Genomic DNA, 27,175 nt, shown 5'->3' on the forward strand with positions numbered 1-27,175 from the left:
GAATCTATACCTATCAAGCAATTGCCGATCATGCTCCGCGCAATCACAGACGTTAAGTACGCGCGCCTATGGTGACTCCGCACTCTAGCGTAGTTAGTATACATCTCTATGCTCTAAGGTCAACTCGATACGCGCATGCAGCTGAGCTGCGCGCGTATTTTATTGTTCATGCCAACGAAATCAAATGCCGATCCAATACAACAACAAATTAGTAGCGATCAAAAAACGAATATGAAAGAATATGACTACAACAATATCAAAGATAACTTAAAAAATATGTTGAGGAATATATATACATATAAAAACATACTTTGATATTTAAAACTTTACAAATATAAGTTTCAGGGGTGGTATTCTGAGATCCATTTTATCTCAGATAAAATAAAATATTTTATCTCCGTTAAAATCAGTGAGATAAAATACCCTTAAAATCTCTCCGAATTAGTATTCTGAGAACAATTTTATCTTCATTTTATCTCTGTAAGACACACCTATTTTTTAATCAATATCCAATTAAAAATGCGCTTTTATAGCTCTCTCATATCACTCAACCAATGAAAATCCATTCCGCCAGGAGGTGTGGCAAAGGAGTGATATTGCGTCAATTTATTGACTTCAAATACGCTTGCAAAATACGCTTGCGCGTCTTTACAGAGATTTCTTTTTAAAAAATGACAATACTCTCATCTTTTTTTCGAAGTCTATATCACATCTTTTCAAGCATCATTTCAAAGACAATATTAGTCAAGAAAAGTTTTATGAAATACTTCCTGATTGTACAGGAATAACATTAAGGTATTATTCTCAATAAATATATAATTTTTCTTAATTTTCATGTCAACATTTGTAGTTAATTCACCAAGAAATAATGATAAAAGCAACGTCGCAGAGATAAAACAGCCCCTACCCTCTTTTAAGTTTATTTTATTTTTTCTTCAAAGTAACATGGGCGCAAGCACATCATCCGCGTTGCATGGCCAGATACGCGATAGGTATGTCTACGCAGGCACTCCTCTGTTGCGTATCATCTGTAGATACGCAAGATAAAATTTATATGCAAGATAAAATTCAAAATTTTATCTGAGAGATAAAATGTCATCTCAGAATACCAATTTCATTTTAAGAGATAAAATAAAATATTTTAAAGATAAAATGACCTCAGAATACCGCCCCAGGAAACTAAAATCATTACCAAATCGGTGATTGTTGTTATCACCAGACGGCTGTATTAGGTGATTTGCGTCGAGACGATTTTGTGACCACTCGCAAAGCATTTCGGGATTGAATATAACCACCTTATTTTCTCTGAGCTCTTCGCTGAACCCATCATCACAGTGCAGCTGCAGCGCAGCGCGCAGCCAATGCAATGCATCCGATGCATGGGTTGTTTTTTCGCCGTCCATGCCATGGTCTCGGACTCAGAGTTGAAATTTAAATTTAGACCCGGATTTCGGGGATACAGCGCCTTTATTTCAGATTTATAGACTTAAAAGTCAAATGACATTTAAAATTTGAAATCTAACCTTGAACAATCATCGTTGATAAACATCAGCCCTGAAGCCATTACACTTCAAATCAGGCCAGGCAAATTAGACGTCATTGTCTAAGTTGCTAGATCTATGACGAGTCGCCTGAAGCCCCAGCGCATCATCAACGTCACTAGCTAGCTGCGCGACCGGCCCAGACTCGGCGCACCCAGGCCAGAAAAATGACCTCGATTATTACGGTGGTTGTCTATGCATTTATTAGTGGTGCAGCGAAATTCAGCAGAAGAAAATAAGAGATATGAGGTATCCTCGTCACAGACTTAAAGGAGAATGAAACCCTTGAAACTAGCTGAATCCATATCAAAGAGAAAAATCAAAGAAACATATTGTTGAAAGTTTGAGGAAGATTAAATGAATAATAAGAAAGTTATGAGCATTTGAATATTGAGATCACTAGTGCCATGTAGATCCTCCCATCGGCAATGCGACCAAGATCTGTGATATCACACACGTACAACTCCCTCATTACTTTACTACTTATTTCACTTATATTCTCACTTTTATAGAGTCTGTCACAAGGTTAGGTGTTTTCTTTATGAGATGACAAGTACAGAGGTTTCACAACATTATATCATTGATGAATCGTTTGTCATATGATTAGAATGAGCAAAAAGAGATGTTTTGGGGTATATTTTCAGTGTCCGAATGGGAGAGTTGTACGTGTGTGACATCACAGATCTTGGTCGCATTGCCAATGGGAGGATCTCCATAGCATTAGTGATCTCGACATTCAAATGCTCATAACTCTTTTATTGCTAGTCCTATTTTACTCAAAGTTTTGTTGATCTTATTCTTTGATTTTTCTGCTTTCACAAAAGCTAACTTGCTCCAAGAGTTTCATTCTCCTTTAATATTCCAAAATGAGGAAAAATGTCAAAATCATGATTATTTAAGCTAAATATTTTCTTTAAAAATGAAAGTAATGTTTTTAATATTTATACTCAGAATAACCGATCTAATAATTGTTCATTAAAAAATATTTGAAATTAACAAATGAAAAAAAATCAACTCGACAAATTTCCCAAAACCCCACCTTATTTTTTAAAGTGGTCACAAAATTCGAGCGGAGTTGACCTTCCTTAGAGCAACACGCTTGTGTGTTGCTGCCCTCTACGTTCGTTGATTCGAACCTTCCCCCTTTCATTGTCAAAAGTTACCATCAAAGGTTGGATTATTTTTAACTGGAAAACATGTCACATGCTCATCATTCAAAACATCCCCACAATCATTCATTCAAATCCAGTACAATAATAAAATAGAACACAAAAACATGGTTGCTAAGTTTTAAATAAGAATTATATTTTCAATATACATCATGAATGAAGCTATAAATACTTCCAATGGAAGTCGTTTGTTTTCTTCCAAAGTGTGATGATCAAACATTAATATGACATGATTTCTGGGGAGCGTTTCATCAACATTTATGTTTGACAAGTTATAAGATCTGACAATTTCCCTTTATTTTGATGGCCTGAGGAGCACGGTTCCTATGGTAACTGTCAGATAAAACGTACAACAATCATTTCATGAAACGCTCCTCAGGTGACAATACTTGACAGACATTTGTATATACTATAATAACCTCTCATATTCCTACGTTTCAGACATTTTGTGTTTTGTCTAAATACAAAAAACACCAGAACACAAGTAGAAATAAGGGAAATCTAGAACAAAAATTAATATTGGAAAAAAAGACACATAAAAGGACAGAGTAATATCACCTAATTCACTTCATGCATTGCATATGGTTAACATGAAATAGATGTAATATTTAAAAGACATACATATGTATTGCCTGCAACTTCAACCTTGGAAGTTACTTTGGAAATAAAAACAGAAAGAGAAATTAAAAACATTTAATTACCAAGAAGTCACATTCATTTCCATACACATGTGCATTAAAATGAGAACTTGTCAACCAAAATGTCAGGGAAACTGATCTGAAATCTGAAAGGCACATAGTGCTCTACGTTTAGCACCCTTAATTAATTTCTCTGATGTTTGCAGTGATGCTGAGTAAGGTTGAACACCTTTCTCATAAGAAAAGGCCTAAAAAAGCTAGGAGGTATTTTTTAAAGGTGCTTTAAAGTTATGCAGAGGGAAAGGGTGACTTCTGACCAGTCAAAATTCCACAAAAATGTATTCAACATAACTTATGACATCACAATGAAGTATGTATGACATCATCATATAATGAAATCATTGCGATGTTACAAGTGTGTCCACACAACTTGGTGCTATCTTTTTTTCACCAGAAGCATGTCATTCAAGTACATTAGCATATATGTGTGGCAATAATTTGACCACATTTAAACATTCGAACCATCATCTCAAATAAGGCTTTAATATATGACATTACTCTATACAAATCAAGATGACATATTAAATTTATTTCTTGAGATAGAGAGCTGGAATTCTGACAGGCTTCTTCTTGACATATAATAGTAAAGATAAGCAAAATTTAACCAGTGCAATTAAAGTAATCAAACCATGTGGTTTACAAAGGTATTGTTTAAACTTCCTCAAGATCTTGAATATAAATATAGAATCATATTGAAAGGTAAGCTCCCTAAATCTATCAATACAAATACTTTTCAACTTTCAGGCAGAACAAAAATGATCAGTGTGAATTATGATTCAAAAGGATGAATTTATAAAAGACAAAATGACAAATGTGACACAAAGAAATATAATCACAGAATTCAAAAGAAAAAATATTCAGTGTTGAACTGAGAAAACAAGAACAATGACAATAAATGGTCACAATTAACAAGATCTTTGCTGAGTGATTCTATGATGGTTAAAATTAATTATCCATGTTTGCATGCTGTGGTCTCTTTTGGGTGTGAGCACAGGTGAACTATTTCTTGATAAATGAATTAATAAAAGGGGATAATCCCAATTATTGTTGTGTTGCTATTGTCCACTCGACATTATATGCACATTGGGATCACCACTTGGAATTAATGAATGTGATGGGCACTGCACTCATAACAAAATCTTACTATTACAGAAATAGAGTACTGAAGCGATGTCAGTTGCCATGGTGTCATGGCGGCCTGGATCTTAACAAACGAACCCACCGCTTGAAAGCGTGTGTTTCTCATAGGAGCAAAATGGCTGCTATCGGAATTTGATCGCTTGCAACCTTTTTTTCAGACAAGCCAAAGTCATTTGTAAAATGCAAATGTATACAGACGATCAGCCTGCCATGACACCCTGGCAACTGACGTCCCACTCCGGTATTCTATAGTGAACACAATTCTGATTAACATATCAACATTGCTAAGATTAATTAAGTAGGAATTAATGAAATGGGAATCATTTTGTTTGTAATGATAGCAAACACCATACTTGGATAGCAGAAATCACAATGTTTTGCAAGCGGAACGTTTTTGAAGAAACTTCTTTATGCTATTAATTTCCAAGAAATGAAGTTGAATCACGGCAGGCTACCAAACTGGAATGACATGCCTCTACTGATCTATATGACGCTTGCATCAATAACAAGAGCTGAAATTCTTTCATTATTTGAAGACAATGTTATCTAAATACAAATTAGCAAGTGGCACCACATTCATATAATAAAATCCGAAAGTGGTATTATTCCTCCAGCACATATGAGAGTTTAAAAAGCAAAGATTTAATTTGTTATTTATCACATAGCCATTAGAGGACATCAGAGGAAAACATACACTATTGTATAAACAGTGATAACAATTCTCCTTGGACGTTTTCACATTCTCACTCCACAGTATTACAGAGTCCACATTAGCATGATGAGCAAATTTTCTCAAAATAATCAGGAAGTCATGCAAGTTGTTTTTAAAGACGCCCACACCTCAAGCGATGTCTTTACAAAGAGCCGTTACATAAGATGCCTTTCATCCCCCAAGTGTCTCTCCTTGATCCATTTTTATCCTATGGCTTCCTTCATGCCATAATTGTTCTGTAACACCTCCTGATCAATGTTTTTGTAGTACCTGTTGCAGCTATTATGGCATTCTTGTCAGCCGAGTCTATTCCCATCTCTCAATATTATCCATGGTGATATAATGTTCTCCCCTCCCTTACCCGATTCTCGAGTGCTATTTACCGCCTCCCATCATATTGCCTAGACCTCCCATGCCGCCCATATTGCCTGCTCCTTGCTGGAATTGCCTCATCATGTTCTGTAGACCATTCATACCACCTGCATCATGGGAAAGATGAAAATAGAAGAAATCGTAAGATCACGATCAAGACTCATTGAAAAAATAGATAGAGACAATGATAAAGGGTAATCCCAGCATGTGGGTATTATATTCAGACATTTTAAAAACATCACTTTAAACTTTACAGCTTTATTCAAACAGTTCTTGGTGAGTTTATCAAACAAATGTAACATTCAGTTTTATACACAATTCTTTGAACAGTAGTAAAGAAAATGCATTTATTGTGTTATGTAACATACATGGAATTGTGTCATGTCCATTACACAACACAATAGGTTTTTTTTTCATCAATGAATGTGTTTGTTACTAGTACAAATATCAATGAACCTACTATTTCAAATCATAACAAAATACAACAAACAGAGTTTTATTGAATGTATTGACTTACCAAGTTGTTGAAGTACCCTAGGATCCATAGCCCTTGCTATTGATTGATTGATCTTAGCCATCTGAGCTGGGTTCACATTCTTTGACATGTCACCACCTGATGCATGAGAAGAAAATTTTGTTTTTGTTGTTGTTAAAAAGAATGTTTCTCTGCTCAGACTATTTGGTGTATTTAAGAATCAGGGACCACATGACAGTTTTGAAAATAGGGGGGGGGGGGAAGCTGGCCATGCAAAAACCTCAATAAGATGTGATTCTTACATTTTTAACACATTGACAGAAAAAAGTAAAAGGCTGAAGCCTCTCAGTCCCAACGGTTCCGCGGCCCAAGGAGTTACATTATATCTCCAAATGACTAATTTCTTTGATTATTCTGCTTTTATATCAATGGTAGACAAACAAAATGTGTTAAAACAGTGATCTTCAAAAAGTGTTACGTATGACTCTTGCTTATGGCACCATACATGATTAGCAATAATACATTTTTACTAATGGATAGATTTGCTCGATAGGAAATTATTAAACCATTGTTTTTCTTGAAATCACAGGTTTTTTTTATATATTTAACTTAAGGTTCCTTGTTTGCCAGTGCTTGATGAATCAAGTAAACATCTTAGGGGGGGTTCCCAAGCCCCCATCCCCCACCCCATCAATCTCTATCCCTATCCCCTTCTCAGACTTGCCTTTGAATAGTCCCTTGATGCCTCCCATCTTCTTGACCATCTGAGCAAACTTCTGGTACTGTTGAAGTAGTTCCTGGACCTCCCTGACCGAGACCCCAGCTCCTCTGGCAACTCTCTGTACTCTGCCTGGACATCTCATAAACACTTTAGCACCTTCCCTGCTATCAAGCTCTGTCAACAAAATCAATGGTAAAATATAATCTTATTTTTGTTTCAGTAGAAAATTATATTTTGTCACTCTCTGCCTGGTTTCTAAAGCTCTTTGGAAAGAATGCATGATCAAAAATACTTTTCATTTTTAAAAGGAATGATGTCATGTGTCTTATTTCCTGTTATGAAGCTTCATGGCAAAATTGTAATGTAACATATGCTCATATGGAGAAATAAGCTTCCTACTATGTGGAAACTCGGTGGAATGAATGCAACTTCCTTTTGCTCTCAGAGGAACCAAAGCAAATGGCCAATCCATATTTTCTTTCCCAAGCACAAAAAGTTGGAACGTCAACACAAATCAGACACAAAAATTGTTGCCTGACACAAAGCTGTGTTGAAAGGAACTGCATTTTTTCCCCTAAGTATAGAACAGGGTATAGGTTTGTCATATCCAAGTCTTTCCCTAGGAAACCAGTAATACAAGAAAATATAACATTCCAATAATTTTTATTTGCAATAATTCCTTGGTTTTTCAAAAAATAAGTAGATTGCAAGTAAAGAAAATAATAATTTTTGATACAGTTTTATAATGTCACTTAAACCTATCTGAACATAGATATCATTTAACATTAATACAAAGTGTTTTTTTAGCTCCCAACACTTTTTATTTGCATTATTGCACAATCATTGACATGTTTTGATCACACTTTTGTCATATATTTCCCATGCAATGCCCCTTTGTCCCTGAACGAGCATAGATTTTCTGTACTTTTTAGTTTCTAATGAATAAATGATAACCCGTTTTTATATGGCGCTCACTATATCTTAACGTCATCTAAAATATCTGCTTTGCAGATATATTATTACGACTTGATACTTTAGGGCATGTAAAGTTCTGCACACATGGCATGTATGGTTAATTATGCATTGACTCTATGTTTATCGAACCTTTCAACCTATCCTAGTTTATTGACCTATTTTACATGTACTGTAAATCTATGCTATTTAGGACCCACTAAAGGAGACACCTCTCTGGATACATTCACTTACCCCCCCTCCCCCCACCCCACACTGATTGGGATACTACATGCATCCTCATGAAATAATACCCAGTAAATCAATTGAAAGGGAGTTGGGGAAAAATCAATAACCCTTCCTCATGAACAATACCCAGATTCAGGTTCATTGTTAGGAGCTATGACTCATAGCAACTATGCAATAGAGGAGCTTTTAGTGAAGACACTGGGGCTAGGTAGAACGTTACCCTCTTTTCTCTTTCATTATTGTAAGCATTTTCTAGATTTTGTACCAACAGAGAGCTTTCTAATTATATGTGGAAGTAAATAGAAACATAGGAACTTAGTCATTGACAATATCTAAATGAAAGGGTTAAATGTTTCTTGAAAATGTTTTTATAAGAAAAGAGAGATTTGCAATCATGACCAGACAAGGAATCAATTGTACGTGATTCAAAAGTCACTTAAACACTCCAACAAAGTTTGCTACAGAACATTTTGTTTAAAAAAGAACATTTTGTTTCAAATGTTCAGGTGAAGAGTTATAGCTCTCTTTTGTACAGAGTTTGAAGGCATGTCATGGAGAACAGTTCACTGCTGAAAAAATGTAACATACAGCTAGTATAGTAGTGAATGCACAATTTTTTTTTTTTCCGAAACTTTATTGTGTGTTGTAATTAGTAATTTTTAATATGGATAAAAATAGCCTGGAAGAAAAATTCATAAAAATTTGAGCAGACATTTTCAAGATATCTGTGAGAGGGATGATAATTGTAACACATACAATATATGGACTTAAATTGGGATGATGTTTCCGGCCATTTGTACATTTTCACTTTTTAAAGCACTACATAAATGATTTACAAGTGCCATTTTTTTCAGGGCTACATTTATACAACACATCACAGATGCAGGTTACAATAGGGACTTTACAGCTCAGATTTTAAAAAGTCAAATCCATGTTAACCAAGGGCAGAAATCACTCCCCGAAGGTAGGGGGACCAGGGGCTGGAAAATTTGACAAGCCCCCCCCCCCAAAAAAAAAAGTTATCACCCAAGAAAGTAAGGTCATTTCGACCAAAATATATTTGACAAGCAAGAAAAAGAAAGAAAGAAAGGTAATCACCCAAAAAGTAAGGTCATCTCGTCCAAAATACATGTTTTATTCTGATTTTGAATGATGTTTTCCTTTCCATCAGTAAAAGACCAAAAATATTAGGGGGGACATTTTATATTGTGTCCCCCCTACTATTTTGGGTGGGGGGACGCGTCCCCCTGGGATTTCCGTCCATGATGTTAACAAATTCCATTGATGACTTACCTTCATCATTCATACTATCCATCATGGTCATGAGTTTCTTGAGTCTCTGCATTGATTCTTGCTCATTGCCCTTTGTCATGAAATCACTGCTGAATCCAGGAATCATACCCTACATATCACATAACATTAATAATACATTAAACTTTTTACATAGATTTTTCAGAATTGTTTAAATTTGCGAAACAAGAACAGCCCTGGCAGCCTTGCTGGCTAATGTTTGATAGAATATAACGGCAGTGTTGATTTTTTTTAACAATAGCAAATATTCTCAGTTTCTTTATTAACCTTTGATCTACAAACCTGTAAAACTGTAACCTATACTTGTCACATATTTTCTTTATGTAAGATTTATCTACAAGAAGCATTACTTTATACTAAACTTCATATTTGATGAACTTGCTTAGAATAATTATCATGTAATCATGTAAAAATGTATGTCATCTTTAAAGGAAGGGGTCTCGTTCAATTACAAGAGAAAAGGATAATATCACTGTGAACATACCATTATTTGTCCAAAAGGTCCCATTTTCATGATATTCTGGAATTGTTCATACATGTCTCGTAATGTGAATTCACCTGCATAAAGAAATGGAAAATAAATATTCAATTTTTTATTTGCAATAAATTTGCCTTAACTATTTAATGTATACAGTGTAGAATTTCTGACAAAAATCATAAATTCTGCATTGTGAACCTCATGTTGTTCTATTTAAAAAAAAATCATCAATAGTAAGAAATGGTTGACAAATAAAAATGAAGTATTTTTGGCCCGTCTTTTCAATGCACGATTAGCATATTCATTTAATCATTCAGGACTGAATCTTGTTAATCAAGTTTTATTCACAAGACATATCTTCCGTAGCTACAAATACTTCGACAAAACATCAAGGATTGGACAAAACAAAGACGATATGACATATTGTGTGATATTAAAGTCTTTTTCTCAGCCAAATGAAATAGAAATGATAATTGCTTACCATGTTTGAGTTTGTTGATGAGTTCTTCATTGTCATCCAGATTGAGTTCACTCACCTTGTCTATCAAACCTTCAATATCACCCATACCTGAAAACACCATAAATGAAGAAATTATGAATCTGAATGTAGTATGGTGTAGTGGTTCTGATAATTTTCTTTTATGAGAGGATCATGAATTCAAATACAACTCTGATGTATTAATTTCGAAGTGAGAAATGTATCCATATCATGCTCACTCAAGCCAGATAAAGTAAATCATATCATGGGTGTGTTTTAGTGCAAGTTCGTTTTAATTGATATCTTGTATTTTACTGTATTTTGTTTTTCTTAGAACAGTCACTACTACTTTAAGGTCCTAAACTAATATTCCATTGCACAATAAAAATGTATTGATATGTAATCTTGTATTTTTTTATAATGGTTGAAATATATGGAATTGAAATTGGAAATATTTGCACTTTCTTCCATTTGCCAAAGTGTTATTAGAATATGTGAGATGTTTCTGTTGTTTCAATTTTGTGTTCATTACTCCAGGATAACCATAAACTTTGGTATTCTACGTTGGAGCGGAAAGTTGCTCTCTTAATTGGCTCTTATTTTAGCCAAACATACATGTACCAAACCTCTGAGGCATATCGCTCTGAATTATATGACCTTACAAAATGATATTGTTGTTTGTTATGTTCAATATATTCTCAAATCCATAAGTGCTAGGAAAGCAATTGACGCTACAATGGAGTAAAACCTTTATTTTATAAATAAATAAATAAATAAATAAAGCCATTATGGCTAACTTGAGTAGATAGAATTCTAATTATACTTCCATATTGCATGTATAATTGACCAAGTCTCCATCGCACTGGGTGAAATTCAAAATGGATGTTTATCATGTGAACAATGGCTTACATCCCTAAAGTGTACAAATGAAAAGAACCAAATATGATTAATTGTAACAGTATTCTTCAAGCAGGCTATTACTAGTATCAATAACTCTTGGTTGCACTCTGCTGAATCACCCCATCCTTATTTTTCTTACTTAGATATCAAAATAGTCCAAACTTTTTAGGGTTAACACATTTGTACTTTATAAAAAAAAAAAAAATGAAAAAAGAAATGTCATTGAATGGTTCTGTACCTAACAGCTTGCTGATGAAGGGCTTGGTCTTAAAAGGTTCAAAATCATCTATATGTTCTCCAGTTCCTATGAAGATAACAGGACTCTTTGTTGCAGCAACACTGTGGATGAACAGTTGAAAGCACATGGCAATTATTTCTTTCATAAATATAACAGTGTAACTTGCATAAGCTGGCCCTAGATGAGTCAGAATGTTATAGGTTACAATAAGCTCTCATTCAATTGTCTTAAAGTCATACACGTATATATCAAACTTTCAAAGTATAAAATATTCTTATATTCCTAGAGAATCTAATGAAATTGAATGAAAATCAAAACATCATTTAAATGATCCAGAGAAGATCAGTATGGGAAGGGGGGTGGGGGGTGATTCACTAAACTCAAATTATTGTTGTTCCTAAGATAATTTTCCAAGACTGTCATTATTGCTTCCACACTGGTTTAATGGATGTGAACTTTACCATACATGTATGTAGACTCAATCCAGCCAATCAAAATACTCAAATTTTGGTGACCAAACCTTCAGTTACGCAACCCAAATATTTCAATACAGTCATTGCACTACATAAGTTATTAATAGTTGGACAGAGTGACTCATAAACTTTTCCCGGAATTGAGGAGGAAAACAGTTTGCAACATATCATAGAAACAATCACAACATTTTTTGTGACAGTTCATGGATAATTGGAACAGAGCAAGTGTTATATACATTTCTGCAAGCGTTGAGTTGACTTTAACCGACCTGGGTTGTAGTCAATTTTGCTATCTGTCAGGCTTCCAGACCATTTCATGTCATGTGCTGCTGCACACGTACTGGCAAGCCGACACCTATGCAGGCACAGTATAACTACACAACGGGTGGGCATGGCAGGATTTACAGTTTGACACTGTGTTGATCATGTTGTAAGAGACTTGGATAGCTATTAATAGCCCTTAAAAAGCAATTTGAATTACAACATGCTCTTTGGAGTCAATATTTGCTATTGTTGAATCACTCCCTGATCTGACTCTCTATCATCAAGTTTGGATTTTGAAAATAAAAATCTATAATGATCCACTTACGCACTGAGGGCACCTCCTCCTTTTGCATGTCCGTCTAACTTTGTGATGATGACCGATGCAACGTCCACTTTCTCCTTGAATGCTTTGGCTTGACTCTCGCAGGCTTGACCAATAGAAGCATCCATGACGAAGATGATGTTATCAGGACTCTAAATGCATATACAAATACAGGTAAACTTGAATAAGTCGACCTTCCATAAGTCAAATACTTGCCAAAGCAATATCTAGACCAGATCATAAAAATAATAATATTAACTCTTGTTTACCCAGGGTAGCCACTTCAGCTGTAAGTTATTCTTCAGGCGGGCCCAGCCTACAAAACATGTTATGAAAAACAATGTGTTAAATACCTCTCCTATGTACAATAATTTCTCCTAAATTTACCAGATTTCTATGTGCCCAATAGATTTGAATTGCAAAGATACCAGTATAAAGAAGCAAATCAGTTATCAAAAACTTTGCACAAAAATGTTCATAACTATATGGTCACTCACTTGATATGAACTGATTTGCCTTTGTTGTTGCCAAGTAGTCAGACATTAGAACTTAAATTGAATCATATGAGGTTTTAACTCTTTCTATGCATACTTAAAACCAATGCACACTCAGTGCCCCACGAACTTTGCATTTCACGCTCAAACAATCAATTGTATTTGTCTTTACCATAATAATACCATATATATGTGAAATTAGGCATTATTTACCAAATTTTTTATCATTAAAAGATTTTCCAAAAATATTGTATAGTCAGAAAGCTTGTGAAATTCTCTACAACTTCACTGTGAAACATATCCCCTTAAAATGTTGCAGTGAAAAGTTAAAGCAAGTTGAATTGAGCAATCCATTTCGTTAACCGCTCCTGATCCCTCCCTGAAAATAAATCAGCACAGAGGGGTTCAAGGCCCACCGCAAAAAGAGTTGAACAAAAAATATAAATTCAACTAATAAATCTTAATCAAACACTTAAATTGAAAAAATCACATTGGTCATGAAATTCTTATGATTTTATGTGTAGAAATATATCTTAGTGTAATCGTTACATTTAAACTTCTAATGCGAGTCCAAAAGAAGATATTACCCTGATAAATGAATGACCTACAAAAAAACTTGCTTACCGTAACATTTGAGACCTGCAACATTTCTTCAAAGAGTGAATCCTCTTGTTTGTGTCTTCCGCTAGTATCAACAATGATGATCTCAAAGTTTTCCTTCTTAAACTTCTCTACTCCATCAGCAGCTATAATCACAGGATCAACTTCTGTGTAGCTGAAAAATACATAAAATGTGAAATTTTGAAATGAAAGTATTAATGGGCCTTAGGTCATCACACACAATATCATTTTGTCAGATGAATTAGAATGTTGATGATCAGCTATTAAAAATAAGTTTCGTTTCATTTTCTTATATTTCAAGAGTAAATGTTAAACAAATATTGTTTTTATCATTTGAATCACAGGACAGTGTAGCTTTAATAACCCACAGTCCTGAATAAAAAGAAAAATCAGTCATTCAAAGTATTTTGTTGGAATTGAAATGCTCAGTTTTATATTAAACATACCCCAAATTTGATAAACTTGTTCAATGATTCAACTATTTTGGTCCAAAGACTTTATGTAATGACTTTAAAAACAATCATGCATCTGAACTCACCTGCCATAGAAAGGTATCCTGGCTTTTGTTGCATTCTGTTTTAATTGATCAAAGGCACCTAACATTACAAATGGGTGTGAAAGAAAATAAATAATGTCAGATTTGACTTGCTAATCAAAATATGACTGAATACATATATGTTGATATTTATCTATCTATCTATCTGTCTGTCTATCTGTCTGTCTGTCTGTCTATCTCTCTATCTATCTATCTCTTTATTTATTCATTTATTTATTCATTTGTTTTATTTACCCAGGGTAGCCTGATAGATTATTATACATGCCTCATATCAGTGACAAAAAAAATTCAGGGCTAAGAAAAATTTGTATCAGTAATGTGCAAAATTACCCCTGCAATGCCACAGTCACACTGACAAAAAAAAAACCCTTCAAAGCAACTACCACTATTACATTATTTCCAATGACATATTATTGGTCGGTTTGGAGTCAGTTTCGTTGATGTGACTGGAGCATTTACAAATAGCCCCCGTAAATTATCTGGTAAATTATCTTTTGATTTATTAAAAAAGGAATTTGGGATGAGCAGAATATCCACTGAGCAGAAACTGTTGTTTTCTGCTGCCTCATACAATGTTGGAATGGGTGGCAAGGGGACTATTGCCATTCATTGTAGTATTCTGCAATAAATAAACACATCACGGCAAAAATAAAATTAACATTGGGGTATAATTGTTGAATTAAAGTATCGTTTCAATAATAGGATCTTTTCACACGTTAATTATAACAACTTTGATAATGTTACCTGCTCGGAATGTATCTGCACAGATAAGAGCAACTTTCCATCCTTTCTTCTGATAGTAATAGGCAAGCTACAACGGGTTATGAATACAACAAATACATGTAAACACAATTCTTGGAGCAAGTAAAATTTCAAGCGAAATTACAAATATACAACTATATATAATCCACCAAACATATTACAAATGAACTTTCTGTAACCTTAGATTGACAATATTCAAATATTATGATGAACAACTACATATGTAAATTATTATGAAGAATACATGTATGACACCTAAACTCCAAAATGACTTTTCATCAACCATTACAGGCATTTACGTAGACTTAATTTCTAAATAAACCTCCAAACAATTAATTTGGAATTGAAATACAAAGCCTATTTAAACATACCAAATAGTATAATCATTACACATAAGATGGGGCAAATAAATCAGAGTGAAAGCAAAACAAAAATTTCTAAATTAAGGAGGGCTGTGAGGGATAAACAAAGATAGATCATGGAATACACCAGCTATAAGAACCATGTCTTCTGAGAAAATAAACAAGAATATTAATATTCTTCTACATATTATGTATGTATAGTGAGTGAAGGGTTACACTTTCAAAAATCTATCGAAATATGTTTCCTTAATTTTAAAAACGCACCTAAAGAAATACTGTGTATATAAAAAGCATCTGACAGATACAATAAGAACATTAACTCGCATGAAAGTGTATTAAAATGATTCAGTTTGAAGATTACCTTTGTGCAAGTTGTTGTTTTACCACTTCCTTGTAGTCCCACAAACATGATGATGTTAGGTTTCGCTTTTGTTGGAGTCCAAACCTTAACTCCAGGATCCACAAGCTACAAAAAAATAAAACCCACAAAATATATTCCACCGTACTGAAATTCCTCTAAATTTCATTCCCCAACTGATAAAACAATAAGCAACAGTCCAATCAATTTGATTTCCAGAAATCGTAAATATAAAAACTCTAATATATTTACTGTTTTATTGTCCAACTTAATGGAAATCAATTGCAATTTGCATGTACATGTATGCCATGTTTGTATATTGTTTTTTTTTTTAAATCGAATTCTTTGAATTTATAGAAACGATTGATTCAACAATGAACCCTTAAAGCCCGTCTTATATTAAGCCCCATTTATATGTCTGGTAATTCCTGGTCATTATCAATTTGATTTCCAGAAATCGTAAATATAAAAACTCTAATATATTTACTGTTTTATTGTCCAACTTAATGGAAATCAATTGCAATTTGCATGTACATGTATGCCATGTTTGTATATTGTTTTTAAAAAAAAATCGAATTCTTTGAATTTATAGAAACGATTGATTCAACAATGAACCCTAAAAGCCCGTCTTATATTAAGCCCCATTTATATGTCTGGTAATTCCTGGTCATTACTACATTATATGAACATACAATATGCCTTAAAGCTCTTATGGTGAGAATGATATGAGATAAGAATGTATGTTCGAGTAGATGTAATAATCATAATAACAATAATAAATAATTATAATAATATTAATAACAATAATAATATAGAGCATTTAGAGTGCGCCTTCTATCTAGTTTCCTATTCAGAGGCGCAGAGGGAATTATTACACAGAAGGGGGGGGGGTGTTATTTGAAATATGATGAGAATAGATATGTCTTAAATTTGGCTTTGAATGACTCTATAGACTTGTCATTGCATATTGTCGAAGAGAGTGCATTCCACAAAGTGGGAGCACTATTAGCAAAAGCTTTTTCACCAAATGAGCATTTGACTCTGAGAGTTGTCAACAACCCACTCCCGAAGATCTTAGATTTCTAGAGGATTCATATTCCGAAATAAGATCATTAAAATAATGAAGAGCGTAACCATTAACAATTGTAAGTAACAAAATCTTGAATGTATACTACAATTTTACTAGAACATTTGTTTTGATTGGTATGATTTAAAATATACTTTTCCATTATACTTGAACATGAATTCAAACTTCATAAATAATCATCAGATATAAAACAGAATTTTGGGCTTTAACATTTAGATTAAACATTGATAACATAAACCCGAAGCAATTATCATATTAGCAAAATGGCATATTGCTCTGTACACTACCTTTACAAGTTCCTTGAAGACTGCAGTCTGGATCATCTTACGTTTGTTGAGACCAGCTGCCATTTCATCAAAATCAATGACAGATTTGACATTTTCTTTGAGAGCTTTGACAAGTCTGATATTGACATCTGCCTCAAGAAGAGCCCTGCACACTTCATTGAGCATAGAGTTAAGTACCTAGATGGATAAAGAACAGTGATAAAATACATAAAAATGTCAAGCCACAGTAATGCAAATGCTTCTACATATGATTGAAGGTACGACTAAAGATCCGAGTATACATGAATGTTGCAAAATAAAAAATGAACTACGGCCATATGATAGGCTACAAAAAGTAAGCCAAAATATGAGTTTTTAAAAAATTGGGGATTCAGAAGTATCCCTGTATATTCATTTTAATTTGTGTTACATAGTCTAAAAAAGAATGATAAAGTGTATTGATTCTGGATAAGAAAAATCTTCATTATGTGAAAGGAAACATTTTCATAATGTACTTTAAATAGTCAAAATTATCATCTTTTTCATAACATGGGTTCAAAGTTCAATTCTATTCATCACACTATGTTTTTTTCTAATATGAACAACAACAACGACATTAAAGTGCATATTCAAGAACTAAAGCACTATCTACTATTTTATGAAAATAAAGGCTAAACACTCTAAAGAATGCTTCACACAAGGTGTTTTGTACATTATTATATTTTAGTTCATCTTAGCATCTCCTGCAATGCATGTAATTCATAGTAAATTTCCTATACTTACATCTTCATCAATGATAGTTGCATTACTCAATGATTTTAAAGCTGAGGTGATTTTCCTTCCAAGATCGGCTAAAACCATCTTGAAGGAGTGTAAATATCTCCACAGTGAGAAAAATAAATGTCTTGACCTCCAAGCAATATGACCGTCTTCTCCAGTTCCCTACGCACTGAATAAGCTGGTTACAAAAATATCTATTTAAACAAAAGGGGGTGAAAGCATTTTTAGATTGGAATGTATTACTGTTTTAAAACAAAAAATGAAATTTATTAAACAATACATGAAACCAATATAATGACAATCGATTACTACATTCAATTTTAGACTATTGTTATCAATTCCAGAACTGGAAAAACACTGGCCAGATTTTTTTATGACAGTGTTCTTAAGACTTTGTACCTCCGCTGTATACAGAGGCGTCAATCCTGGGGGGGGGGGGCAGGGGGGGCGATCGCCCCACCAATGAAAATATTGGGGGGGGGGCAAACATATCGTTTTGCCCCCCAATAATTCCGCATGTGCAAAAAATAAAATAAGATTGTAATGTTACTCAGAAATCAGCAAGCGATATTAAGATACACAACTCATATTTTATTTAAAATCGTGCTCAAAATGTCCGCTTTTCAGATTCGAATATAAAATTTTTCAGCTCACGCTTTGCGCTCGCATCATTTCTGTAGCAAAAACCCATACTTTTCATGATTAAATAGGTGAACAGAATGTCCAGTTTTCAGTTCTAAACCTCAAAAGAACTCCCGCTTCGATTTGCAATAATCTTTTGTTGGATATATATCTTGTTCTTTATTAAAAACGTCCATTAAACTGTCAATTTTTTCCAGATCGAAATAACAAAATTTTCAGCTCGCGCTTTGCGCTCGCATTTATTCTTTTAGATACCCATCTTAATCATTGGTACCAAAAATGCTTAGAATGTCAAGCTTTCAGGTCAGAGTATAAAGAAATTTCAGCTCGCACTCGCAATATCTGTGTAGTGAGATATGTATCCTCCTCATGAGTTACTACAAACAGTCCTAAACAGGTACCTCTTTCCTGTTTTCAGGTCAGTATAGTATAAAGTTTCAGCTCGTGCTTCGCTTGCATTAATTTGTTGATAAGATATGTGTCTGTTTCTCATGAGTCATATATATATATATATATATATATATATGCATGTGTGTGTGTGGGTGGGTGAGTTTGTTTGTTTTGTGTGATCGAGCGCCTTTGGAACGTTGATTATGATCCAATTTCATAATCGATTATGAGAACAACCTTCATAGCACCAGATACTAACTGTAACTCAGTTTTAGAACAAGGCATCACACACCCAACATAAAAGCATGCACAGCTGCACTCACACGTATTGCGAGGTTAGTATTAGTATACTAACCTCGCACCACGAACCGCGTTTGGCAGTGGATTTCTAACTAGTGGGTCGCTCGTGCTGGGATCTCACTTCTTGGGTCCACAACACACGACTTCAATGGCTTGATTTTCCTGTGCGCGGCGGCATGTAATGAACCCTTGGGTGGCACAGCTGTAATTCACATTAGATCTGTTATGATGGGGTGACCATTATTTGCACACATTTTAAAAATTATCATGAAGTTGATTTTCAATCAAAAATTTCTCACAGCTCACACAAAATTAATCAAAATCATAAATGCCAAACGGAAGGCAAGATCCTAAAGTCAAATTCGCTTGACGGAATTATAAAGTAGGTCGAGGGTTTCGCTGGTATAGCGATCTCAAAATTCCATGGTGATCGACTAGTGCACGCTCGGCTGAAAGTGACATAAAAAAGTGTGACCTTATTTAAAACCATCGTGCGCAAATTAAGGTCCTTAATTTGCGCACGATGGTTTTCAAGGCTTTAGAAACGAAATCAAGCAGATAAAGGTATGATAATCATATCACATGGACTGGAGGTTAAAATGCCATAAAATCGGCTGGTATCCATTTTACTTACTTATTTGGAGACCTCTGCTTGCAAACTGGCGATTTCTTGATGCTTGTCGAGAAGGTCGGATTTTCTCGGAGCGGGCGCAAAACAAGTAACCAAATCAAATTTGCCGATGTTTTGCCAATATTTTCCTTAATAATAGAGACCTTACCTTCAAGAAAATTATCTCAATAGGTCATTTTCAGTCGCTCTTTCTGTTGGCGATATCAGTTTTTCAACATATTAATTAGATATTGAGATATTCGACCGTGCGCAAAATTAGGTAACGCGCGAATTAAGGTCACACTATCATAAGGTTTTAAGGGCATACTTTTCATCTGGCTCAGGTCCCATGCATTGATTTCCGTGCGGTAAGAACACTTCTTTTAAAATGTTCACACAGCTGTGGTACATTTAGAAGGTCCATCTTCTCGCAATTCATTTGAAAACAACATAGAAATATTGAAAATGTTTCTTTTACGAAACAAGGACGAATTGGTATTATTTAAGTAGGATATTTGCACATATTCAATAACAATTCTATTACCTTTTTCTTCCGACTTGGAACCGAGAATTCATCAGATACGTGTTATTCACAATCAATGTGATCGTAAGTGGCGCTATACCAAAACAAGTCTAGTCGCTCATCAACTAGTTGGAAGGGTTGGTTCATATTTAATCATTAAATATGATTAAATATGATTTATTTTGAAAAATTACTGCATTGTTTACTCAAGCCCGCCAGACGGATAGATAAGGTGGCTTGGATCAAATACTTTTTTTCAGAACCTCACTTTATGCAGAAATCACAATGTGTCGAAAGTGACAGTCTTGTTTTCCATAATGTTCACTGACAGCAAAAATTATCACCCCCATATTTTCCAAATTTGTCTACCCGAGTCTCTAAGTCCAATTCCTTATTTTTATTCAAAAGAAAAAGAAGCTCATCAACTAACTCAGTACCGTATATGAATGCGGCCTTAGAAGTTGAATATTAGTCCTGTGCTATTGATGTATTATGTGAATTTTCCATGATCATTCCTGTTGCATTTTAGCAGATTCTAGTAGAAAATTTGCATGTGCGAAATCAATATTTTCATTACAAGTGGCGACAAGACCGCGACAAGATCTCCCTTGCTAATACTTGGACATACATGTAGAATGTAGCACTCAGACAGTAGTTCTGTGCCCTGTGAGTAAAAAAAATATGTTTAATTGTGTGTATTTTGACAAAATTTTAGTTAAGATAATTCAAAAGATTATTTTGGGATGCAGTTCTGTCATCAATTTCTTTTAAGTTGTATGACTTACTGGAATTTAATTTTCCTTAAAATAGAATGACCAAAGTTCGTGATATTGTTTTGAGTAAATGTCTCGTAGGACACCATCTTGTCATCGTCATCAACATCAGAAACGTCATATAATGCAATCCATTGCCACCATGGGGGAAACAATATGTATTCTTATTGAAAATTCAAATTTTTGATGAAAAGTTAAGCGAATGACGTCTTCTTGAAGGCGGGAATCTCCACTTAGACAACATCATCTTAAAAATCTTGCTATTTCGATTCCGAATCCCGCTAAAAATAATGAATGTATATGATTAATAATTGGTACGCTGAATAATTATAATGGTTTTAAAACCACCAATAATTTTGAAGGGTTATCCACCACAAAAAAGTTGATTATATAGAAAGATTTTTAAAAAATCATCATTAAAATCGGATGTAAAGTACATTTTTTCTGTTGCTTAATTTCAGAAATGAGTTAAATGCACATGTTGGTCGGTATACAAATAAGAAACTGATGATATCACTAACTAACTATATTATTTTGTATTTATTATAAGAAATAAAGAAATATCGACATATTTGATTTTTTCCTAATTACAATGTGAAACAAAATTTAATTTAATCTCTGAACATGTGGAAATTGAATTTATTTTAACCTATTAATGATTTAATAAGAGTTGTCTTATTGTCAAATCTGCAAGAAGAGACATTGAAACACCTATAAAATACAAATAAATTGTAGTCATTTGCATATCACTATGTTGTGCATACATGTTTTGTGAACTTAAGCAAAATATTAACAAAACTTACATTAGTTTAATTTGTCTTATTTTATTCAAATCATTTCTTGTTGGGGACGGGAAGACGAATACGATACTTCTGCTAAATAAACCACTTCCTTTACTCCGGAGTTTCTCTGATTACCCCATCTTTTGACCGATAGCATACATTCCGTCGTCCCTATTATGCTCGGAGATTTCGTTGTTTTTTGTTTTGTTTTGTTTTCGGGGGGGGGGGGGCAGCTGGGCGTGAGACCGGGACGACCCTCTCCCATGGACTGCTGTAGAAAATTCAAAATTCTAGGTGCCTCCCCTCCCCATCCCCACCCAAATTATAAGATATAATCTACCAAATGAGTGTACTGTTGGTGGTTATCCAGAAAATTATCCATATCATTTCCAAGTGTTTGCTGAGTAAAGATATATTTATGACATCCAGTTCATGATCCAGTGAACATGGTGAATATCAGACATTGTAAACTTGCGGAAAAGTAATCCCATTTGAAAGCCGTCATTCTTTCAACAATTGAATGAGACATTATTGAATATTACTACAAAATAGATTCTTTTGGCTACCGTTCGAATCCCAATTATGAATTATTATCATTGCTCATAAAATGGAATGTGTCCTTTGCGATGCAGAAAATCGATTCAATGTACACAATAAAGTCTGATAATGTCCATCGCTCTTGGTATTATTTCAAAAGAAGCAGTCGAAAAAGCGTTTTGTCATTTACATAATGCCTTGAATAATAGGCACACAATATTGCCAGGCGCGGATCCAGGAGGGGGCCGAGCCGGCCCCGGCCCCCCTATTTTTTGACAACCTGCAGAAAAAGTGTACTATAGGAAAAACACTAAAGAAAAGTAGGAAAGAGGTATCATATCCAGGATGTGTAATTTACAACCTCGTAACGGCCGGCCCGACCCCGAAAGGAAACAAGAAAAGGGTGAGGGGAAGAATTGGAAAAAGAACTTGATATAAAAAATTTCGCTCGCGCTTCGCGCTCGCATTGCCTGTGCCAATGAATCCCATTCAAGAGGATTAAATGACACTTATATATCCAGATCTGAAATCAATTTGCACACAATATTTTAGCTCGCACATCAAGCTTTAATTATTTTGTTTGTTTTACACAAATTGTTTATATCAAAATTTTCAGCTCGCGCTGCGCGCTCGCATTGTTTGATTTGTGAGTTACCTATCCTCTTTGGAAATTCTTACAAAAATTTGTCAAAATGCTCCTTTATCATGTCAGTATATAAAAAAATTGAGCTTGTGCTTCGCGCTCGCATTTAATTGTTTGGGACACACAGCTTTTTCTGTATTTAAATAAAAAAAACGCGCTTAGACTGTCCAGTTTTCAGGTCGGAATATCAAAAATTTTGAGCTCGCGCTTCGCACTCTCATTATTTAATTGGTGATACTTGTATCCTCTTCATTAATCACTAAAAACAGTCCTAATTGAGTCCCTTTTCACGTTACTATGATAAAATTTCGGTTCGCGCTCGCATTGTTTAGTTGGATACTTATCTTTTTCATGATTATAAAATCTCCTCAGAATCTTTAGGTCTAAGGACATAAAATATCAAAGAATTTGAGCTCGCGCTTCGCGCTCGCATTATATATTAAGACCACATGAGATACCTTATCTTGTTTATAACAATAAAAACTAACATATACTTAAAACTTCAGTCTCTAGTTAGGACTACCCCCTGAACCCCCCCCCCCAAAAAAACAGATTATAGCGGCCAATCGAGAAAAATGTTGATGAAAATTTTTTTCGGCCCCCCCTATTGGCGAAAGCTGGATCCGCCCCTGATTGCAGTCATACCATCATAATGCTACAGGACACGGCAAAATAATTTCGTGTAAGAGCGTGTTTAATTATAAAGGAACCTCATGAATCATGTCGCATTGTTGGCGTGATATTCCCCCGTGTTCATACCACCATGCAACCTTCAAACATCCAGCCCTTTCACACGATATCGTAATCGTAATTTGAATGAGGCTAATGACACATGTGAATCATAAACGCTAATCACAGTCACGATAATAGCAATCATCATTACAATGATGATTCAAGATTCACGTGTGAAGAGGCCCTTTATCTAATCCAAATTAAGTTCATGCGAGAGTTTAACAATCTTTATCTGATGGGGGGGGGGACTTGGGGCCATGGCCCCCCAAATGACCAAGAAAAAAGGGGGCAAACAAAGAAAAGGAGAAGACAAAGGGTGGAATAGGACATAATAATTTTCTGGATATCATGACAAAATGTATCACTAAAAAAAATAGATTTTCGTATTAAAAAGGTCAGCATTTTTATTTTTAGAAACTTTGCACCGTACGTTATGTCTGACCCCCTCGTTTTTTTTCTTTGCTCATTATACGCCAAGTAAAATGAAACGTGGCGGATGCTAATATCTAGCGTATGATGTCTTCACAGACGCAAAAATCGAGAGGTCCTTTTCCATCCTTTCGATAAATACGGATATGAGTGAATGACTTCTTTTGAGGCATTGACGTTTTATTTGGTTCACCTTAAAATCTTGCTATGTTTCTGGGTCATTCAATCGTGAACACAATATATTTATCTGAGTATCTTCCCCCGAGTCCAGCATTGTCCGGAGGCTGACTGCAATATTCTCAGTTCTAAAATGTCTCTATCTTTTGCTAATAGGCCCTAATTTTTAAACACTCTTGCATTTTAGTGATTATGGGTATACTGTCAGTCCTACCATCCATGGCCCTACACTCATTTGAGTCCTTCTTGTCTATCACAAATTTTAATTCAAGTTTAATGTGTCAAATGTGTAGGCTTATAGTGCAAAAAATAAATTGTAAGCGATTATAATTATGCAACCACACAACAAAGATATAGGCCCACTGGGCAAGCATTCTATAGAGTAAATGTGAATAAAATGTGTGAATAATGCTCATTTTGCCCGATTGCAGAAAATGTTTTTTTACCGATGTAAATACATGTACGCTAATCACATAGGTGGTGCCATTGGCCGGGGGGGGGGGGCGACCCACTTCGTTGTCTCGACTTGGATGATTTTTCTCAACTTATCTAAAGAGGGGGAGGAAGAGAGAAAAAGAATAAAAGACTATTAAAAATTGACGACCGGGTCGTTTATAATACCTCTATATTTTTCAGTTGGCATCTCCTTTAGTTCCTGTCCACCCCCCCCCTTCAAATCACCACCCGTGACGTTGAGTGAAGTTCGTGATCTACTTACGGGATATTACGTGTACTGTCTGTTTGCAGTGCTAACAAACACGCCAAATAAACAATATGGCAGACGGTGTCAGTAGATCTATGGTATAAAGAAATTATCATTCAAAGGATATAAGCTATAATACCGAACAAAGCGAATAATTAAAAAGACCTTGACACAAAATTCGTACACTGAATACTACATGCTCTCCCCCAAAGAACAAAGCAAATTGTTTGTTTTCTCCCTTTTTCTCCTATGATGTATTTCTCTATCTATGGACCTTTGAGACCTCTTTGCTGTATTTTTTTTCATTTTCTTCTTTCATCTCTATCTCATTTCTCGACACAAAATGGGGGGGGGGGGGCCCGTCTCCCAGTATTTTATTTTTCAAGTTAGTATTTCAATCATTCTGTGCATGTGATCCATTCTGCTCATTCAACATGATTATATGTTTAATATATATTTTGGTGTCATATTCTATAGCATTCTGCTTACAATGAAAATCGGTTTTCCGCAAGTGTTTTTATGTTAATGTATGTATGATTTATTCTAAAAACTTCTTTGCTATAATTCGGGTTACAATATTATATTGATATGCAGAAGAAAATGAATGATTCAAATCAAATCAAACCAATATTCTCCACATTTAGCCAGTCATGCGAACAACAACTCTGCAAGAATGTAAATCAATCATGAAATTTTATTGTGAGTGTGCAGGGTGTCTGGTTTCACTTAATCTCTTGTTATATCTTTTACTCATTTACTCCTTTCCCTGTGAATTCTGGCATCAAATAGGGTTAATGTCTCTAACATTAACTTCCTTTTTCCATCAAAGTATTTCCCTGACCTGGTTGAATAATAATAATAATAATTTAAATCAAACTGGCCTCCATCACGTAATCAGGGGAGAATATTAAACATCGGCCTGACCCTATAATGCTGTCCCTGAATTACGCAACGTCTCATAACAAAGTGCTCGTCACGCTCAATGTCAAAGTAAACTCGATCGCGATAATATTTTTTCCTTTCATAAACCGTCCCAATAACGGACCAAAAAGAAGAAAATAAAAGCATTGTGCGAGCCTTTTGAGTTACGAGGTCGTATGTAATAGAGGAGTGAGGTCGTATGGCTTAGAAGAGAAACACACTCATGGACATCAAACAAGGGGAAAAGATGGATAAATCTACACACCTCTTAATCGCCTGACTTGCTCCCTCACTCCCCCTCAAAAAAAGCAAATGAGAGGAGGGTAGTTATATTTTCAGCCTTGCATGCTTTTAATTTTAAAAGACTTTGGACATGTCGGAGGGCAGTGCACTTCCTATACTAGAGACATTTTATGTTCAAAATCAAAGAATAATCAATTACAATTGATGTGTTCGGATCATTAATTCTGAAGAATTTCTCATTAAATTTATTCAGGATTTTGTGATTTTGTGATTAAAAAAAATATTTCCAATAGTATCATATATCTTTTAGACTAGTTAGTGTCTTTGATTACTTCACATATTCAATTGTAGATTATAGACTAGTACAATATACGACCATTCAAAAATAGAGGTATTTTTGCTGTTGTTTTAAATGAATGACGACAAAAACACACGTTCGCTTTAAAGTAGCATGAATTATAGGCCTATCTTTATCTTATGAAACAAAGATGAATTCATATCTATATCTGTTACAAGAAACTGTAAATTGTAAATTTCTACGCTTACACAAGTTACGCAAAAATATGCAGAATTCGACCTCTTTCAGATAAGTGTTTTTGTTAGTGTTTGCTTAGTGTTTTCAAATGGGTCTACGGTGAACAAAATGTTCAAACTTCTTTTGGCCAATCCAAGCCATCACTTCAAGATATTTAGTAGCTTTAAATTAAATGACTTTATCCATTCCAAATTACCTGGGTTCCGATTTCCCATCGATGATTTTCCGGTAATATGTTTCATTAAAATCATCTATTTTGTAAAGATAGTTACTTTAATCTGGTACTTGCATGCTATTTCCTCTTTTACATGTTCATTTCAGGTCAATTTCGTATATCCCCTTGATCAATTCTGGGTTCTTGTACTTTCTTTTTGAGCAAAGCATAGTCAAACTTACTTTTCCCATAATGTAAAGTGACCCAATGATTTTCAGACAGCCTTCTAAAAGTTCCACTTAC

General features: G+C 34.5%; 1 protein-coding gene across 1 annotated transcript; it reads right to left on the reverse strand.

Annotated features, from left to right (window-relative positions):
- Positions 1–2,825: 2,825 nt before the first annotated feature.
- LOC129264734 (signal recognition particle subunit SRP54) lies at positions 2,826–20,338 on the reverse strand. Its single transcript, XM_054902671.2, has 15 exons — positions 20,265–20,338; positions 17,782–17,972; positions 17,020–17,196; positions 15,649–15,753; positions 14,908–14,974; positions 14,146–14,203; positions 13,611–13,761; positions 12,496–12,644; positions 11,434–11,534; positions 10,299–10,385; positions 9,824–9,897; positions 9,322–9,430; positions 6,832–7,002; positions 6,150–6,245; positions 2,826–5,739 (listed from the first exon to the last, which is right to left on the reverse strand). Exons 2-15 carry the CDS (start codon positions 17,857–17,859, stop codon positions 5,636–5,638), a joined length of 1,527 nt encoding a protein of 508 aa, XP_054758646.1. The 5' UTR covers positions 17,860–17,972; positions 20,265–20,338; the 3' UTR covers positions 2,826–5,635.
- Between the last annotated feature and the right edge of the window lie 6,837 nt (positions 20,339–27,175).

The sequence above is a fragment of the Lytechinus pictus genome, chromosome 7 (genome assembly GCF_037042905.1).
Source record: "Lytechinus pictus isolate F3 Inbred chromosome 7, Lp3.0, whole genome shotgun sequence".
Taxonomy (NCBI): domain Eukaryota; kingdom Metazoa; phylum Echinodermata; class Echinoidea; order Temnopleuroida; family Toxopneustidae; genus Lytechinus; species Lytechinus pictus.